The sequence below is a fragment of the Channa argus genome, chromosome 8 (assembly GCF_033026475.1).
Source record: "Channa argus isolate prfri chromosome 8, Channa argus male v1.0, whole genome shotgun sequence".
Classification (NCBI taxonomy): Eukaryota; Metazoa; Chordata; class Actinopteri; order Anabantiformes; family Channidae; genus Channa; species Channa argus.
In genome coordinates, this window is record NC_090204.1 from 10,742,103 (window position 1) to 10,763,204 (window position 21,102).

General features: G+C 39.9%; 1 protein-coding gene across 11 annotated transcripts in view; it reads left to right on the forward strand.

The window, feature by feature from the left end:
* Window positions 1-21,102, forward strand: part of elavl4 (ELAV like neuron-specific RNA binding protein 4) — a 73,414-nt gene that overhangs the window by 26,537 nt on the left and 25,775 nt on the right. For 7 of the 11 annotated variants that reach the window (XM_067513366.1, XM_067513368.1, XM_067513367.1 and 4 more), the window contains 3 exons: window positions 2,866-2,952; window positions 6,534-6,780; window positions 18,204-18,307. In XM_067513366.1, the coding sequence (XP_067369467.1) occupies window positions 2,866-2,952; window positions 6,534-6,780; window positions 18,204-18,307 (438 nt within the window). The remainder of the gene's footprint in view (window positions 1-2,865; window positions 2,953-6,533; window positions 6,781-18,203; window positions 18,308-21,102) is intronic. The other 4 variants (XM_067513370.1, XM_067513375.1, XM_067513377.1 and 1 more) reach the window with 1 other exon arrangement.

Below are 21,102 nucleotides of genomic sequence, written 5' to 3' on the forward strand. Positions count from 1 at the left end.
AATATTGTAGAGCGCATTACAGAGAACCTGACTGGTTGAGAACCTGAGATAGTAAAGTTGTAATAATCTCCTTGTGTCAATTTGATAGGAACTCCAGTTCAATAGGACCGTGGAGGACCAGGAGGCAGATTTAGTTTGAGTCTAGATTTAGTTTGAGTCTAGTAGTATCAACTTTGTTGGATTATCTAAAAGCTAATATCTAATAGAATTTAAATATTTTCTTCCATCCTAGTTTCACATTTTAATAATTCAAATAATGTTAACATATGAAAAAAAAAACACATGAGGCAAAATGAGTTCTCAAATAATATCTGAAACAAGATGCTGAGGCAAAGTCTCTTAAGTCAGATGGTTACATGCTGGCTTCATTTTGTAGCTGCCAGGTGCTGTGTCTATCAGTAGAGAAATCCTGCATCACACTGTCTACTCCACAGTCTCTACCAGCCTTCATCTATCCTGGCCAAGTCAGGGAAAATTGAATGTACTGTAAGAGAAGAGAGAGAGAAGGCTGCAGCAGAACAACAATGTATAAGTGGTGGTTTTGCGGTTGTAGAAGGAGCTGATAAGTGACAAAAGTGAAACGGACAGGAAAACAAAAAAAATTTTAGCTTATGCTATAAGTGACACGGGGCTGTGTAAAAGAAGAGACAAAAATCTTTGCAGTAATGTAGTAATCTTTGAGCACAGTATGTGCAAAATGCCTTACACAATGGAATCATATATAAACTTCTTGAGCGTTTGGTACTTTTGAACAAGAGATGTGTACTCCCCTACTTTGCTGTGGGCAGAGAATACTACTAAGATTTGACTGCAGTACAGACACCAGTGGCCAGGAGCCCAAAGAGACAGGAAGCACTTTTGTAGCATTAAATATTAATGGTGTTATAGAGTGTATTGATTTTATAATAAGTTTTCCCAGCATCTGAGCCATGACTGAAATATATCCCCTCAATAATTAAAATTGCATCCATGAGCAGTTTTTCATCTCAGTTGATGTTGAATGTAATTGCATTGCAAACGTATTCCACTGATACAGTATTTGAAATTTTATCCAGAGATCCACATGTATTCAACTTGATAAATGCAAAGGCAATTAGAATATGATGAAAGATGAAAATGTGTTTGCATGTCTGTGTGTTGTGCCTGATACTTGTCAAATGGTTGAGCATTCTATTTTGAGCACCGTGTAGTGTTTTGAAAATAAAATGCAGCGGCTTAAACGCCCTTCTAAGAAATGCAATATACCTTTAGCCGACATTGCACTATACATTAGCTGTTGAAATTTGTTTGAGACTCATATACATCTGCTTGCTGCTTCTTACATTTTTATGCCCACATTTGTACATGCTACGATAATGCTGCACTGTCTGCTTGCTGCGGCACACCATCAACTTCCACAATGCCATAGTATGTAAAATGACGGCATTGCAAGATGGGTGTAAAATGGTTTTGATGTTTCACCTCTGCCTAACATTTCCTTTTTTCAGGATAGCTTTTTAACTTTGCATTTATTGGATTGTACAAGTTAATTCAACACACAGCCTTTACAGTATGTTGTCCTATCTTCCGGAGAAGATTAATGTTGGTCCACTATACTTGATGTGGTGGCTTCGAATTGTTGGAACAGTCCATTTGTAGCTCTAATTGTTTTATTACACCTCACTGGCTTTTGACTCAACACAACTAAAAGCTTGAAAATGGTTATTTGAAATGTAAAAAAAAAGAAAACAAATATTCTTTTCCAATTTGTCTCAATGCCATTTACACTGTGGACATTTTTTATATTTTACACAACTATTATTCACCAATAATCCTTCGGTTTTCACCAGACTAAAACAAAAGGTGGCTCTCAACTTGATATTTCTATATAATCATCCAGAAATTATCTTCATATTCAATATTACCTGCCAGTGACTGCATGTATGCCATGTCCTTCTTTTCTCTGACCTCCCTGCCTCCTGTATCTTCTTTTTCCATTTTAAGCTGACAGTTCACTCTCATTTAGACTTCCATTATGCATTCCTGCCTAAGTTTACAAGACACATTGACAACAGAACATGTACAGACTCTCTCTCTCCTCACCCACCTCTGTCTCTCCCTATCTTTGAAGTACTGAAAGTGTCTTCCCCATTATTCAGCCCTTGCTTTCTCTTCCTCCTCCCATCTGATCCTACACTCCCTCTCTTCATCTCTCTAGTAGTAAATGAAGTCAGAGGTCATCCCTTCTCTTTTACTCTTCTCCTGCTAAATTGGCTGCTTGTAGCATCTGTAGATAGCTGCAGGCATTTAAGCTCCTGCTCTGGAGAGCTAGTGAACTGCTCATTTGTGGCATTTCTGTCTCTTCAACCACAGGCTTGTTTACCCACAGAGAGCAATAGGGAAACCCTCATTATAAACTCTGCCAAGGTCATTGCAGTCACCACACCAATCTGCCAGCTCCAACACACACACACACACACACACACACACACACACACACGTTTATTCAATCAAGCTATTCATATAAAATGTAACATAAAGTAAACACCTGAAGAAATAATACCTTTACCATATTTCTATCTGAAAAACTCCTAAAAGAATTAACCTCTTCAACAGTTTGAGCAACACAGTCTATTTCCCCTATTCTCCAATGACAAACCATCTCACCCAGACATTATCCCATAAACAAAATTCTAGAGCCACTCTTCTTTGTTTTAGTTTGACCGGTGAAATTACTAAAAGGATATTTTTCTAGTAAGCCACCACATTTCTAATGCTCCCAGTCTCCCTACTCCCTAAATCCCACTGCAACACTAACCTTGTAAAGTGAGTGTATGATGTTGACGGTGGGCTGTGCACCCTCCCTCCCTGTGCTCCGCTCCATAGGGGTCGACAGAGACACAGTGGCGTCAGGCAGAGCTCCCACAGCTCCAGGGCTGGGCAGAGAAGGGATTGCTGACACAGCCAAAGATGGTAAGGAGACTACTGTTGCCAAATGGATGGCCCAGCCATTTTACACACCCATGAAGTAATATGATCTGATACTGTACTGTGTTTGAATTAATACACAATAGTGGTGATGCTGCTGACTGAGACAGTAGGAGCTGGAGAAGCAATTGATGGATGGGGCAATAGATGGAGGATAGGAGGGAGGACAAGCAAAGGAAGGAAGTTGTGCTGAGCAAGTGAAAAGTATTATTTAGCTGCTGTTCATATTTTGTATATATTCGAGGAACCCAATAAATAATATTGCACTCTTTGCCTGGTATTTCTTCACTATGTATATTTGGATTGTTTTAGTACTAAGTATTTCTACTGGACCTCTAATTTCCTGCACATACATTAGGAATTATTTGACTTGTTCAGTGCTGTCATGGTTGGTAAATGGTCTGCACTTATATAGCGAAAATTGAAAAAAATTGATTTATCATTCCTAAAATGCCAGATTTAAGATGACTATAGGGTGTACATCCATTTAGAACAACAATTTCTTCTAAATTCTAACACCATCTCATACACTTTGAATGTTTTGAAAACAATTCCACACTTTCTACATGTATTAAGTAGTGTTTTCACCCTAGTATGTGAGTGAAAGAAGCTGCATCTTGAGGCTGAGATGGTTCTGTGTTGTTGCAAGTCAGCAGGACATGCAGTGAGTTCTGTTCACAGTACTAGACGCCACAATGAAACAGGGACAGCCAGAGTGTTCACAACCAACAAGAAGTGGACTGCTGAGCGGCACAAATGCTGGTGAGCAGGGACAAGGAGAGGAATATAATTGGCCACTGGGACTCGGCAGGTCCCTGTTAATTAGAGGCAGCCATTTTGGTGTAAAAACTCCTCAGAAAATGTCCCATGGAGTTGAAAGTCTCTCCGACAGAATGGAGCCCAGCAGGGAATGTAAACAGACTTAATAAGGCCCTCTCCAATCAACTCTGTTATGGCTAGATACTGTTCTCTCATTCCGCTCTACTCTCATTCTCTTTCTCTCTCTCGCTCTCTCTTTCTTAGTCTGTCTTTGTATATCTGTTGTGGTAGAGTGGGGAGTGAGTAGGGAAGGATACTGTCAAAAGAACAATTTGCATGCAGCTCTCATCTTGAGAGCTTTTAGATATCTCCCTGTCTGTTTGTTTTTTGCTGTGGGCTTGGACCACTGTTCTCTCTCTGTATGTGTGTCTGTGCATGTGTATGCTTGAATATTTATTCTTACACCCACTGCAGATGCCACAGAGTGTGAATGCAAGAAGTGTGTGTGTGTGTGTGTGTGTGTGTGTGTGTGTGTCTGTAAAATGAGAGAATGGAAGCAGATGTAGGATTGACATTTAGTTACAGCTGCTCACTTAGATGGAGGAAAAAAAGAACATAATCTCATTTTAATAGTCCTCCTTAAGCCAGAAAAGTATTATGTTTTGACCCATGCATGGCCCTGTATGCAACCCAATTACATTGCTGGTATAGTTACTAAAAGAAAAACACCATCTTAAGTACTCCGATAAAGATCAAATGCTTTTCTATTGTTACTAATTATAACGTCTTTATTTTTTGAAAGTAAATCGACAGACTGTAAATTTACTTACCAAATCAGTTGGTTAAACCTTGAAAGATAATCTCACATTTATGTATATTTGTGATGTCTTTTCCATCATGAATGAAATAATAATCCTAATAAATAACCTGATATGTTTTTAAAATAAAATGTTATTATATTAATAGTAGTATTATTATATTGACAGGGGTTCAATTTGTTTACCTGGTGTATGATTTATAACTTCATGTAGTTAGCTAGATAAATGTAAAATGATTAAAGCCAATTGTATATGAATCTAAAATGATTTTGAAAACTATTTCTGGACAAACTAGGAAATTTTTGAATTGTGCTTTGAGATATATTATTAGAACACAGGTCCAGTCTTCTGATGATCCAGAAATAGAGTGAAATACGACTCCGTTTCTCTTTTGCTAAAACCAGCCCTACTTCCAAGTGCAGCAGCCTGTCTGCGTGTACTTTAGAATAGTTAAAAATAGGCCGAGAGCCGAATGGTTGAACAGTGGAAAGGGAGAGATCTGAGTAATGACTTTAAAATTTTGATTGAATAAGATTAAAGAATATTTGCATCTTAATTTGGGTTTCAGCATGTTAGGTCATTACACTGCTGCAACATGATGGGTACTTCTCAAATGGGAATGGACAGGGTTTTTTTCTGGGATGGCTCTTTATGCAGAATCTGAATCACCCTAATTACTAACAGCAAGAAAGTACTCTACCTACATAAAATACAGGAACCACAGGCTCTAAGAAGTTATACGAAGATAAAGCAAGTTAATATTCAATCGACTGTCTCCCGGTTTGTTCAAGCATGAGCCAAGACAGAATGATGTTCTCATTGCCTTTGTAGCAGTGCCTCCATGTCTTTTATCAGGTTTATCTTCCCACCATTTAGTGTTGTTAGTTGTTTTTGCTCTTTGCATTTGCAAAACACCAGAACTCCCCCACACACCGACACACGCTCACATATACACTACACAACATAAGCCATTAATTTCATCAAACAAATGATTTTTATGCAAATGTATGAATAATTTCACTTCTCACATTGTCTTTATTGAAGCATATGTGGCACAGTAAAGTGTAGCAAAGTGTAGCCTACCTCCCTCTTCCTCCGACTTTAGATTCTCACTTATTCTCACATTTTTTGGTTTGTTTGTTTCCCTTCCCTTTTGGTATCCTGAGATGTTCTTTAAAACCATACAAAAAAATGAAATCTTCTCACTGTCACAGCAGCAGCATCACAGTCAGATGCCTATCTAAAGGCCTGCCCCTGTTGCTGCCTCCTTCCACAAACTTCAACAGTTATTAAAGAATTTCTTTAGAAATGTCTTTTACTGTTTTTAGTCTTCTACTGTTTAGAGGTTAATCTTTACTGTGTATAGTGTTTGTTGTATTTATCAATGTTTTAAGATGTGGAATGTAATGTGTAAAGTGTGTGCACTTTATGTGTTTGTTTGTTTGTTTGTTTTTAGAAAGATTTAGCATTATTTTGATAAAACGTTGAGGACGATTGTGATATGATTGGTAATTTATTTCTTACAATTTAATCATTTTTGACATGCTACAGTAACTGTTCACAGGTATCTTCTCTGATCACTGTTAATCTTTTCAGTGTTATAAATTAATTTATAAAAAAATTTGGTTATTTCATGACATTATTGCAAAATCCTGTAAATCTAATATTGATGTAAAGCTTTCTTGTTTGTATAATTTCCCACAATGGCCTAATATAAAAACATTCAGAAAATACTATATAAAAAGTTAAACTGCATATTTTAATTTGCTGCTATAAAATTTTATCCCAGTCAGACAAACAAAACTTCTTCAAAATATTTCATGCATCTGGAAATAGGTTTTTAAAGGCCTCTTTTATTACATTGATTGACTATTGATCTGACACAATGCAATAAACATAATGCTTTTTAGAAAATATGCAAGTTTCTCTTGTATGCCTTTTTAAATATCATTGTGTTATCCCTGTCTCCTCTTCTCTCTCTTGCTACAGATCATCAGTAACATGGAGGCTCCAGTGACAAATGGCCCCAGCGGTGGAGGCACCACAGCCAACGGGCCAACCACCAACAGCCGCGGCTGCCCCTCGCCCATGCAGACTGGCCCCACAAACGACGACAGCAAGACCAACCTCATTGTTAACTACCTGCCCCAGAACATGACCCAGGAGGAGTTTCGCAGCCTATTTGGTAGCATCGGTGAAATTGAGTCATGCAAGCTCGTTCGCGACAAGATCACAGGTACAGAGCAATGACTTTTTATATTGTATTGTTGTGTTGGTGTTCTGTGTAGCAACCATTCAATCTGAGGTTTATGTAATCCGTTTCAAAACTACATCATATTCTCAGAGTCTTCAGGATTGTCTCATCAGTAAAGGTAAATACATGAACAAACATCACCTTAAGACGAACTCAGGATAAAAGTTAGAGCAAGCTACAGTCTGGCCATTTACTTTGTATTGTATATGGACTGAACAGGAAAGAATAAAAAATGACATGGATAGTTTGACACATATAGACATGTCCTCGGTGCAGTATTGTTTCAAACAAGTAAAGCGTTTGAGAGAAATTACTGCATGTGCTGTCTTCTACAAGGAAAACCTATCTCTGCCAACAGTGTTGATATCTGCGACTCAGCAGTGCAGCAAAGTGCCACATGTTCTCCAGAGGTGTTTAAATTAAGCAGCACTTCGCAGTGCTAATCATGGCTGTAATCTGGGCGTAGTGGCTGTGTGGGTGGCCATAAAGCAGATGGATTGGGGGATTGGTTGGTGCAGCTCTGTGATAATGCTCCATAATGGCTTTCATTTTAGATCCTACTTACTGACACTCTTCTCCTGATAATCTCATTAAAGAGCACCAGGCAGGCAGTCGAGATCGCCAAGTCAGCTTTGGATAGCAGGCAGGCACAGAGTGTATAAACACACATTAGATTTCCTGTAATACATTAAGTACAACCAAAAGTCCAATAGCAATGTCAATAGAATAAACCAGAAATGGCCACTGGCTGTGCCAACCTTCCCCACTTCTATTGTCTCATTCTTTTGAAGAGTATTTCTGCAGCTCAGTGACTCCTCTTTAGGACCATCTTCCTCTTCCTATGTAATGGGCCACAAAATGGAGCCTGAGAGTCAGATACACCAGGATAATGGAGGATGGTGTGTACAAAAATAACATTGGGATACCACATGCTATCATCATCACCATGTTTCCTCCCCACCCAATTTTCCCCTTAAGTGTGATTTTACAAGCAGAAGTGAGGAACCAAGCTAACAGCAGATAGTTGGAGAGAGTTTAAAAAGAACAGAATTCCTATAAACCTGCTCAGGCCTAAATGGGGACGGTGAGCGAGAAAGAAATGTTTGTTCGCTCACATCTAAACCATTTACAGTTCTTCTCTGCTCTGCACTACAAGGTCTCTCTGATGACTTAGCATGAATGCAAAAAGTTCTAAATAAATCTTGCCCTCTTTCTATCTCCCCCTGTGGTGTATGCCTGGTTTGCTCTCCCATGGGTGCAATTTCCTCGTGCATACTTTTAGGCTAACAAAGCACAGATCCCCTCTTCCAGCAGGGAATGCCAAGAGGCTTCATACTCTCTAACAGTGATCCAAATCATTAACAGACTAAGCCAGGTTTGTGAGTGGGAGGGGTAAAAAGAAGGATGTGGGAAGTGTAAAAGAGAACAACATGAGGAGTTAAAGAGAACAACATTTTCTAAGGCTGATATGTACACATGTACTGCACATTTTCACATCCTTCAAAACTATCTGCACAAAGACGTACAACTCTAATTCCAAAGAAATTGGGACGATGTGTAAAACCTAAATAAAACAGAATGCAATAATTAGCAAATCTCATCAACTCATATTTTATTTATAATAGAAGGTAAACAACATATCAGATGTTGAAACTGAGACATTTTACCATTTGATGGAAATTATTTTGAATTTGATGGCCGTAGCACATCTCAAAAAAGTTGGAACAGGGCCAACAAACAGCTGTTAAAGTAATTGCCCCAAATCAAAAACAAATGGAGGAACATTTGACAACTAATTAGGTTAACTGGCAACAGGTCAGTGACATGAGTTGGTATAAATGGAGCATTTTAGAGACGCAGAGCCTCTCAAATGTAAAGATGGGCAGAGGTTCACCAATCTGTGACAAATTGAGTCTAAAAATTGTGGAATAATTAAAAAAAAAAAGTTTCTTGACGTAACATTGCGAAGACTTTTAAGATCCCACCATCTACTATATATAAAACCATCAAAAGATTCAGAGAATCAGGAAGAATCTCTGTGCACAAGGGAAAAGGCTGAAGGTCAAAACTGGATGCATGTGATCTTCAGGCCCTCAGGCAGCACTGCATTAAAAACAGGCATGTTTCTCAACTGGACATCACTGCATGGCTCAGGAACACTTTCAGAAATCACTGTCTGTGAACACATCACTGTGCAAAATACAAAAAATACATAGACGCTGTGTCCTGTGGACTAAAGAGGAAAGGGACCATTCCAGCTTGTTATCAGCGGACAGTTCAAAAGCCTGCATCTCTGATGGTATGGTGGATGCATTAGTGCCTATGGCGTGTGCAGCTTACACATCTGGAAAGACACCATCAACGCTGAGAAGTACTTTGAGGTCTTAAAGCAACACATGCTCCCATCCAGACAAACGTCTCTTTCAGGGAAGGCCTTGCATATTTCTGCAAGACACACAGTCTTAACTTCTTTGGAATTGGGGTTGTAAAAAGTATCCACTTCTGCCATTTAGAGCTGATCATTTCTGAGTAAGTCAACACTGAGTGAGCAAAAGATACAACCTACTTATGTACAAAAGTCTGAAATAAATCTTGAGAATATGTCTGGACGATAGTGGGGTTCTCTGTATCCCATCCATATTATTCATATGGATGGGAATAATAAGGCCCTGCTGCCATTATAATGTATGATGCAGTGTGAAGAGCATGAATAGAAAAGAACAAGAGAATAAAAAAAAAAGTGTTTTTTTTTTTTTTTTTTTTTTTTTTTAACAATGGTTTCAACATTTTAAAATCACAAGATTCAAATATTCCCCAAGTGGATCAATTATCAAGAAGATTTGTGGTGCTCATACCACTGGCTATATTAATTTTTTTGTTGTACTTCTGTATACAAGATTATTTATTTTAAATGTACTCACTGTACTCACTAGCAAGCATTCATCAGTATTTGTGTGTTTATATCTCACCGTTTCCCAGAAGTGTGAGTGTTTTCTGACAAGGTGTGAGCATATGAGTCTCACACAGGTAGAAGAGACAGACAGGTCCTCAGCGTCCTCTCAGCTTCCTGTGGACTTGCTCCTGTCAGCTCCAATGGCGCCAGCGTGGCATGAGGCTCAGGCGGGTGCGGGCAGGCGTAGATACTCCAGCTCCATCTGTCAACCTGGCTGACTTCAGTTGGTAGAAAAGCCACCTCTGGGTGTCTTTCTTGCTCCTCACACACCTGCCTACTTGCTTACCTTCCTTCCTGCTTTATATCTGCCTGCCTCTGCCTAGCACTCTCATAACACACCAGGGACAAGCAGGTTAATCTTTTATTTAAGGCTAGCTTACACGCACCTACACTTACACTTGCAGCCCACACACACTTGAACACTAGCTTCAGGCCTCCATCTGTGAATTTCCTGTCTGCCTGTGTACTCTTAAGGAGAAGATATCTTAAGTGTTTCGTTGTTTGAAATAGGTGTGCATACTGTACAAGCTTTTACTTTTGTCCTCGTGCATTCTCAACACAGAGAACGCTACACAAATAAATACTTGCGTCAAGAGCATGATGGTGTAGCGACGACCTGCTTTATAGATGCACAGTACAGCACTCTGTATTAGTGTTTTTTTCTTTAAAGGAAGATATGTATTTAATCTAAACATTGCCAGTCTGCAAGCTGACATCTAAGTAACAGTGGAAGTGCACTCACACATACAAACCTTTTGGAGAAGAAACCTGTATCTGGACCTTGCAATGTGCTAAGTCAGCACTTATGAACATGTACTCATGGCAGTGCACACAGCACATGCACGCACACACACAATTTGAAATGAGTAATCATTGTCAGTAAGTCATTTTTTGGGATCAGTGTTGTGCATCACATGCATTTCTGCCAGAGAAATGAATGCATTTATTTTCATAGTGGCATAGAGGAAAAGAAAATAGCTTTTCATGCTGGGAAAAAAACCCGACTGCACTGGAGAGGCTGGTGAGGAAATTTTATATTTATATAGAAAACCAGTTTTGCATTCTTGTGTTGTACCAATAATAACAGTAACCAAACACTGTCTGACTATATGTGTGTGTGTGTGTGTGTGTGTGTGTGTGTGTGTGTGTATATATATATATATATATATATATATATATATAAAATAGCCTGACTATGTGGATAAATAGATGGGTATTACGCATGAATATGTAGTAAACAGTGAACACCATCTTAATCTGGTGCTATGTGTCTGCCCTGTCAGTGTTACTTTTTTCCTCAGGTAGTCAGAAGAATTATTCTGTTTATCCACATGAAATCATTTTTAAAGACATTATCCCTGAACACACGGACTAATCTCTTTTGCGCACACTGCTCTAGTCACCTTCCACGTGTTGGTTTTATACTTGGAATCTAGGGAGCTGATGCAAATCATAGTGACAATGTAGCAAGCCAAGCAGATGTTGGCTATGAAAAATACATGGACTGTGATGTCAGCTGTAGAGTAGTTAAAGCCAGAGCACCTCTGACAGACATCAGCTTCAGTACCATGTGAAAACCTGCTTTGAACCCACTTCTTACATAAGGACAGGTTTGCCTTATTCATATACTCTAGGTGCAAAAAGCATTTCAAGTTTGCTGGATTTGGCTTGTTTTGCATGCGCAACCCTGTTGTTCAGGCAACATATTTCCATTAGTTTCATTGTCATTCCATGTCTTTTGTGAAACATCAAGTGCACCCACAAGTATTACAAACATCAAATATGCACCAAGACAGCAAAGACAGGTGGGTATAGCATATCTCCTGCATAAGGTCTGTAATGGGTGGTAGATAAAATATTCAAAGTATAAACCTGTTTTCCCTCATATCTTTATTACTGCTCAAACATACATTGACAGTACACAAAGGGGGAAAGCTGATTCTCTTTGCACTTTAGATTGTAAGCTGAACTGCTTTTCACATTACTGGAGTGATGGTGACAAAACTCACTATTATTGCTCTGTTTGTCCTATGATGAAACCCACAGCTTCAAAAAAACCTAAAAAGCACAAATGCAGTATGGTTCTGTTTAGTGACATTTTGGCAAAGAAGATCTGGGGCAGTGGCTCATACAAGCTGCATATATCTGAAATGGGCAAGAAATGGGCAGAAGGCTGAAGATAGAATGAACAAAGCTCACAGGGAAAGAGATGAAAAAAGGATCTGACATCTCCAAAGCCAGGTATAAGAGGGCTGCCAGGCTCAGAAGTGCAGGCACAAGCAGGCAGACACACATTAAAGTTTTAGAGTCCCAGGTCCCAGTAATGTCCTGTCTCCCCCTGCTTAAAACCCACAAGTGGACGTCCTAAGAGCTTGCTCTGCTGCTGTGCTCTTCCTGTGACCCACACTTCAGACTTCTTCTGTCCCTTCTCATTCCACTCTGAGTGCCCTTTACATGGAGCACAGAGGTTGTAACGTCCCCTGTGCCAGCCTCTGATCCAGAGATTTAGTGTGCCTTAGGGCTGGTTACATGCCCTCTGACCTTTCAGTCTGAGTGCACTGTACCTGAGCTGGAGAGACTCAGAGTCCCTTTGTCTCTACTATGAGTGCTGCAGGACTTGGGACGGATGGGTTTGGTCTTATGGGCCTATTCAGTCAGAACTATGTTCTGAGATGAGATGCAGGTGGAGCAGGTTAGACTTTATGACGTAACAGGGTTATCCGAGACTTAAAGGGGCTTTGCTGTCTGTCAGCTTGCCTTGTATTTTTCAGCTGCACTGCCAGCCAATCAGCCCACACACTGCAAGCTGCAGTCCACTGGCCCCAAGGCTCAGGGAGCCACCACGAGGGGGTGGTTTATGTGTATGCGTGTGTGCGCTTGTCCCTGAGCCTTTACGTGGGCAGGTGTGTGTCTATGTATGTGTGTATTGGAGAAAGCAGGGCCTTGGGAACTGAGAGTGGGAGCCTCCTGACTGCAACAGTGGCTGCTACCTTGGCAACCCAGGAGGGAAAGATGTGTTGAATGAGTGAGTGGGAGATGGAGCTACAGTAGATGCGTGTGTGCGGGGGACGCAGCTCTGTTTATGAATTTCGTTTTTAAACAAGCTCAATATATGCCACATGATATGCTTTAACAGTACTGTTAGTATTTAAGGCAATGCAATCTTTTGTTCTCTTTGTGTTTATATTTTCGCAAACTCACTCAACTCTTCAATCCTGTGGAGTTGACCCTGTGTAAGGTAAGTGAAGTGTATTATGACATGAAGCTGGTGACAGAGTGCTTTTTGAAATGTTAGGTAGTGCTGGCCCATCAAAAATAGCACTACCTTAAGTCGCTTTGGCACAAAGGGCCAGACGTCAGTGGATGGGAGAGGAAGGAAGTAGTGAGTGTCACACATTTATTTTGACAAATTGAAATGTTTTATTTCTTTTTTTCTCCCCTCTGCCTAATGGTAAAATGTCGGAAAGTTTAAGACTGACTGAATGGATTTGCTTCTTTTTGGGGAGAGGGCACCGGGCCTCTCAAGGTGCATTATCATCACTGGCTCAGAGCTTGGATGACCCCTGCCTGCTGCAGTACCCCCCATATCCCTTTCGATGCTTCTGTCCTCCAGTGACTTCCAAATGACAGATTCTACTGATAACAGGGTGTTGGATTGTGGGAACAACTAGAAATGTTTTATGGATAGCATTTACAAGTTGAATGATTCGTTCATACCTATATATATATTGTTTTGTAGACTGTCTCAAATTCATGCAGAGCTGTTTCCATTAATTTGGTACCATACATAGTTCTTATATGTATTCATGCAACTACTCAATACACAGAAATACAAAACAAAGAAGTGAATAATTCTAAGAAGTTGGCAGTCGTGTCACCACCACAGAATACTTTGCTCCCACTACAAATTTATAATGTCTGTTTTGACAACATGGTGTCAGCAGTTCAAATGAACTTTTTGATTAATGGCAACACAATTTCACAGATTTTTAAAAATGGTACATTGCAGCGAGGCAAGTAGTAAAATAGAAGGTTCTTGCAGCGATGTATTTCATTCGATAGATACTACTTTAGATCAAAGAGTCTATAGTGCATTGTGTGGAGCCTTTCCTGATGATAGCAGGAAATGATGATGCTTTCATGTCTGCAGTACAGTGCTCTTAGTCACATAAGAAACAAAGAAGCACAAAATAATGACAGGCAATATGCAACTTGAATGTCTTGCTATGTGTACCCTTAAGATTGCACCTTACAGTGTGCCTCACAGTGCTGAATAAAAATGTTTAATTTGATTAAATGCCTTTAAACTTAGCATTGCCATTCATACATCTGTTTTGCTTTGGTTTGTGTGTAATTAAGTAATTGTACAGTATTGGCATATGGATATTGTGTACATTTTCACTTGCATTCCCCCACGTGTGTATGTGTGTGCACTGAAGGGATATTGGAAAGGTGAAATTACATAGTTGGACCATCAGGCAGGACACCCGCTCAAAGTACACACATTTTCCCATCTCGTACATTGGGCAACCTGCTGCTCCTCAGGAAACAAATAATGGCTGAGTCATAACACCTCGCCAACACACCAAAGAGCTACTCACTAGAAATAGCTGCGATTTTACCACTGAAAAACATGCCCACCTCCCTATACAATTTATGTCAGATTGTACAAAAGGTCTGCCAAAAGAGTGGAGGTGGGTCAAAATTGCCCCCCACCTCATTACTCCTGCACCACATGTGGTTAGTCTGTTAGTGAGACTGGACATGTGGCACTATTTGATAAAGCACTGCACTACTAGAATGGTACCTAAACCTGTTGAATATATAATGGCAGCTTTTGGCTGATGTTCAATGGCATACCTATTGTCTACCCAGAGAGTATATAATAAACAAACATAAATATTTAACATACATCCCATTAGGCTAAATTATTTAATACAAGACTTATGCTATTGTTTTACTCACTTTTTTTATTGCTGCCAAGCATTTTCCAGATTTTTCTTTTTACAAGTACTATAAAAAGGCCATGACTGCCAACGAATGCAGCTGGAAAAATCATAGGCAAGTGAAAATCTTATTTAAAAGCCCATTATGACGAGCAATGCATCATTTAGGTTCTTGCTTTTAATTGACAATTCAAATATATACGTTGATCCATTAATCTAACTGATCAGCACAAGGCAGCTTTTTGTGTTAGATCCAAACTCTTTAAAGAGCATTTATCATGCATTTTAATAGGTTCTCTATATTTACTCAAATTCAGTACTTTGTTTTATAAATACCAGTCTCTCTAAAAAAAGGCACTTATTTTTTATGTCTGTTTAATTCCATTCAACTGCAGTGAAGCAACACCTAAATGTGTACAAACAGCTTTCTCAGTATCACCTTTTTCTTCATCCTTACAGTTATAAAGCTCAATGCAATGCAAGGACCATTGCAATAAGACACCGTACTAGGCTAACGGATGCCAAGCCGTTAAACTGGAACTGAACTGTGTTTAGCCACGGTGTGTTGAGCCGAAACAGAGCGGGGCACTGTGGTGGTGTGATCCAAATGCAGGTTGCGTGCAGGCTTCATCCTGCTGGGAAGTACTGAGGTGAAAAGGGCAGGTGTTGTGAGCAACTGAAGCAGACTCTGTATGTATACATGTGGTAAAGGTTAGAAATAGACTGTCTTCGACATTGTTTCAGTGTTGACACTTGCTAAACAGTTTAGGAATTGTAATACCTCATTACACAATGACGGAGTTACTTCTTAACCGCCAGCCACTCCACTCCCCACTGTCCTGCTGCGAGGACATACTTTACTGCTTGTGTTTGTTTGTGTGTACTTCTGTGATTGAATGATTACATGTTTACTTGCATGTGTGTACCCATGTGTGTACCCATGTGTGTACATTTGCTAGTGTGGTGCGTTGGCGTGGTGTCTCCCACCCATCCGTGAAGATTCCAGGCAGCCAGGCAATCTGCTGGTGGCTTCCTGCTGTGCTCTGTAGCAGGCTGGAAGTGGTGGGTGGAATCCCCACCTGAAGCTTTCCTGATGCTGCAGGCAGATGTCTCCCACTGTCTCCCTCCATCTCCCTGCTCACCTGGGGACCAGCAAGCTTCACTCCCACACTTTCCTCCAGCCCTCGAGGCCCTCAACTTTGCCAAGAGGGAGTGAAAATGGGAATGGGGGGGGTGGGCCGATATGCCATTACTAACCTAAGCTCCCCATGCAAATAAAATAAAAGTGTGCGCATACAAACATCATTTCTGGTACATATACGTAACAGCTGATAAATACTGTAGGGCTGTAATCCACATAAGCACATTATTATGTTTTTAAAAACTGTAATCCTTGCGTACTAATTTATACAGACCAACCTGCACAAACACACACATACACCCCCCTATACAGCACTAGTGTCCATGGCAGCCAGTGTGGCCCTGTTTGGCTGCCTGGATGGCTCCATGAGTACTAAGTGTTTCTGTACTATTAAGCGCCAGCCAGCCCATCTCTATTGCCCTGCATGAGTGCTCTTCGCCAGCACACTTCATTTTCAGCTAACCTTCTGGTAGCTCCACTTGTCGAGCCTCACAATTCTTGTTGAAGATGACGGAAGGGTGAGGAAGGTGATGGGAAAGTGGGAGTTGAAGGTGGGAGAGATGGCAAACACCAGAGAGGGGCATTGCAGGCGTCAGACTCTTAGCTGTTGCACCCATATGGAGTTTCCATTGGTAGTTTTAAAACTTATTTATTTCGTTGAAACCATTCCATTTATGTGAATACTGTACAATCAGGGTAATTACGATAGCGTTTATGGGCTACCTTGGTTAATTAGCAGCATAAATACTGTACTTCTCCTTTGTCTGTTTTGTTGTTTTGTATTTAATAAGGAGGAGAAGCAACAAAAATGATTTTGTGAGTTATATTTAAACTGCCAAACTTAACACCCGATGTCAGCTGAGCGTCAGAGAGGAGGAGGAGATGGAAGAGAGGAGGGTTAGTTATAAATAGCAGTAGTCTCTCCAGGATGGCAGGTTTTTAATTAACAATAGAGAGTGTCTGATAATCCACAGTTAATCCAGAGGAGAACACGGAGCAGAGCAGAGAAGAGAAAATCATCAGCTATTTGATGTTAGAACTACAAGTCCCTCCTGGCCCTTCCACTGCTTGCTGCTGAGCTGTTCAGCGCTGTGATATCCATAGCCCAAATGTATTTATTTTGTGAAACAGCCATGCTCCATATTTTGTGATTCACTTTGTCTCTGACTAACCGCTGTCTGTTCCCATTAGTGTGAATATGTGCATGCCGCTCCTCTTAAACTGACTGGGATTCTTTGTGCTTGTGTGTGGTGTTAGTGGATAGGGGCTGTTGTTGAAAACTAGCCGACTGAAGACCCTGATGACTGTAGGCGTACGCTTAAAGTCCTACGCCTGTTGAAAGGCTTGATCTGTCGGGGAAACACTGGGAGATGTCAGGCCTGCTTCACACTCAAAGGGAGTCTGCTAGACATGTTGAGCTTAGAGGGAAATGGGGGTGGTATTTTTTTCAGTTTTTCAGCACAGCTGCAAAGACAGTAACAAATATGTTGTTTGTACTTACTGTGATATTCGAAATTCAACAAGAATGTGATTGTTTTTTATGACCTATTTGCTGCAGTCAGTACTTTATTAAATTTACTTATAAGATTTATTTCTTGATTGATCATTTAGAAACGTGGTAGTGACAATTGTCCCTAAAGAGAACCAAGGATGTGGAAAGAAGATGTTTCATCCATCACATGTAGTAACAGAGGACGGTCTCACATGACACACAGCTGACAAAAGTCACACACAGACTCTTGATGCTTGCGGCACAAGTCACTGTGTGTGATCTGGTCAGTAGTGATGAAGATATGTTGTAACATAACATAACTTAACAAAAACAGGATTGATTCACAGTTAATGTGAATCACAAGTTAGAAATATTTTAATACTGAAAATATCAATCAAATGTTTGTTTCCATTAAAATATCAAATCTTCCAGTGCAACATCAAGTTTGTTTGAATACAGTATCATTATTATTATTTTTATGGGTATGCTTAGACATGCACATCACTTGTTTTAGAGGGAAAAAAATTGCAACAAACATGTTTGTTAAACTTTTTTTTTTTTAATCATCTTTGCAGTTTAGCTGTCTTTTGTCATTTTGTTTATTTCTACAGTTTTAGAATGGATCAATTATCAAGGATAAAGCCTTGGTAAACAAACCACACATATTACTGATTAATCCAAATCTGAATTTACCTTTTCTCCACACCAAATATTTTAGGAAAACATACAATGCAACTAAAAGTATTAATCTTCCACTTCTAATAATGAGGGGCCATTTTGTCTTGCTTTGCTTCTTGTTATTGATTTGAGAAGTGAAATATAAGAATCTGCATAACATTTTAAAAACTTTTCTTTCCCTTTTCTGACATTTAGGACAGAGTCTGGGCTATGGCTTTGTCAACTACATTGATCCAAAAGATGCAGAGAAAGCCATCAACACGTTAAATGGACTCAGACTTCAGACCAAAACGATCAAGGTAAGTCAGACTACTGTATGTACAGTGTAATTATTTATTTATTTTTTTATTTTATTTTTTTGTTTGTCCTTTCGGCTTATCCCGTGAGTTCAGGGTCCCCACAGCAGATCATTGTCCGCATGATGATTTGGCACAGTTTTTACAACACATGATAATTATTTTCATTACATACACAATTGCTTTGAGTGACAAAATAACATAAAAAGAATTACTGCAAAACGTAAAATGAATTGCCAGATAAGTGATCATAGCAAAAAGTTGTGGTAGTTAAGGTAAACTAAATTATAAGGCTGCTTTCTTCTTTTTCAGAGCTCTTTTAGATAGTGATGTTGCTAATGAATGAGCTGGAGGGCGAGATGGGATTAACATGCATGGGCCTCAGAAATAAAAATGACCATTTAAATCAAAGAGACACGTTAAAAAGAATGTGACTATGGCTGATATGCTAATTGCTTTCTAAATGTCAAACTGCAAAGGTGAAATCATATAGATATCTCTTAGTGAAAGGAAAGAAACACGTCAATCACAACATGTTTTCCAAAATAATTGAGGGCTCTGTTATTGCATTTTAATGGCGTGACTAACGTGCAGGCTTGGTGGTGGTTGTCACAGAGGTAAGATGCATAAATCAGTGCAAACGCTGTGCTCTCCCTCATCCAAATATGATTTGAAGACTAAAAATTAAACCTCACAAACCTTGTTTCTAAATGTTTTGCAACAACATATCAATCTTCCTGCTGATCTTTTTTTTCCGCTGCTAACTTTCCCTCCACTATGTGCCTGTTAATATGTTTAGACTAGGCAGTAAGCTGTTGCTCTGTGGTAATCCTGGGATTCCCAATTTATGTAATCTGATAAAATCTAATCTAATAGGGTGGGATTAGGCTGTATTGGTGAATGGGAAATTCCACTGAGAATCCCTTGACAGTGTATGCTGGCTGGTGTAGCCTTTGTCTCAGCACAGGTCCCTGGCTCCAGGGCTAACTTGAGCAACAGACAAAGGCAGATGGAGCGTGATGTGTAATTTATGTGGCATGTATTTTCTGCATGTGTTGTATTGGTGAACATTTCTTTGTTTGAGGAGGTGATTCGATTTGCTTCTTTAAAAGTCCTTATTATTTCTTTCCAAATACGGTGCCTGTATTTTTCACGCTTAGCTTAGGGCACTAACAGCCATTATTTCACATTTGTGCAAGTGCTGCTCTCTGTATCTTGCCAATACTAAATATTGGAAAAATAATTAGCTAAGTGGGCCTTTTAAAAATTAAGGCATGTAATTGTCATCTCATGGCCAGGAAAACGGATGAGCTTAGAAATCAAAAGTTGAAGCGTGCCAGTAAGAAAGCTACAGTTTCCCCAGCAAGCTTCATGGTACATGGTATTCATGTAGACAGAGGAATGTATGTAATGTGTACAATGTAAAAGCATACAATATGTACAATACAACGCACATCAAGTTATGCAATATAGACAATTGATAGTAGCCTTTTTTGTTCAATGTAAGGATTGTGGCAGTCATAGTTCACAGATTTTCACTCTCACACTCTCATGACAAAAGAGGTTGCCTCAAGTTATTCCTGACTTACTAAAGGCATGACAGTTTGTAATGACAGTAGACAACTCTGCATCTCTGTCTGGCGCTATCGCTCCTTCACACTTCATTTCCTCCCTCCCACTACCCTCTTTCTTCGCCGTCTCTCTCTACAACAGACTGAAATACCCTAAAGGTAACAAGGTAATTAAAAGGCAGCATGGTAATTTTAAAATTAAGTTTGTACTCCTTCGTGTCACACCTTTCCCACACTCCACACTAGACTTGTGAGGAAACGCTTGGCCCAGAGATTCACATGCTCTCGGGCGATGTCTCTCTGTAGTGTCTTTGAGTTGGTTTCACCGCTGTGGTTTCCTCCTTCATGACACCTCAGATTTTGTCAGCGATGGCTGTGATGCTGCTTTCCTACTGAGGTGTGAGGGGAAGCAGCATGCCAAAGGTGAGAGTAGCTCACAGTGACGCACATGCACATAATCTAAGACGCATTTATACAGTGTGTGCTTGTGAACACTTTAATCTTCACACTTACAGTTTTCCTAACTTTCCTGCACAAACACACACACACACACTCAAACTCCTGTTTCACACAAGCAGCACACCACACTTGTACACAATACCACTCACAGCTTGAGGAGGTGTTGATGGATTAGACATCTGGAGCTGGCTGACAAGGAGAGAAAATGAGGGAGAGCTGCATGGAGAAGAAAAGAGGACGCAAAAAAGAGGAAGAATCTAGAAGAGAGAGACGGTTTAGTGAGGCAGCACGTAGGAAGGAAGGAGAGAGGCAGAAGTAAAAGATCCAGGCACCAAAAAGGAGAGTGAAGTGGAGAGGAAGAGGAAGACATAGGAGCTGAGCAGAGTTACCATAGAGTGAAATGTGTGAAAGAAAGTGAGACATGGGGAAAGCCAGCTGTTCCCAATCCCATTCTCCCACTGTTAGAGTTCAGTAGGATTTCCATGCTGTTGCTCAAGGATATGATGGCATATCGACCATATTTGCCCGACTTTAACCTTATTTGATGGCTTATGTCTCCACATGTCAAAGGTAATGAAAGTATTGCAAGGGAAAGCTGCTCCAGTCAGCAGCAGTAGTAATGGGATTCATGCAACTTTCATTGACGCAAAATCAGGTCTACACTGGAAGATGGTGCGGACAACATTTGCCAAATTCAGTAGTAGAGAGCTACTACTTTGTATCATTAAAGATGACATTCACACTGTATATTCTAGATAGAACAATGTT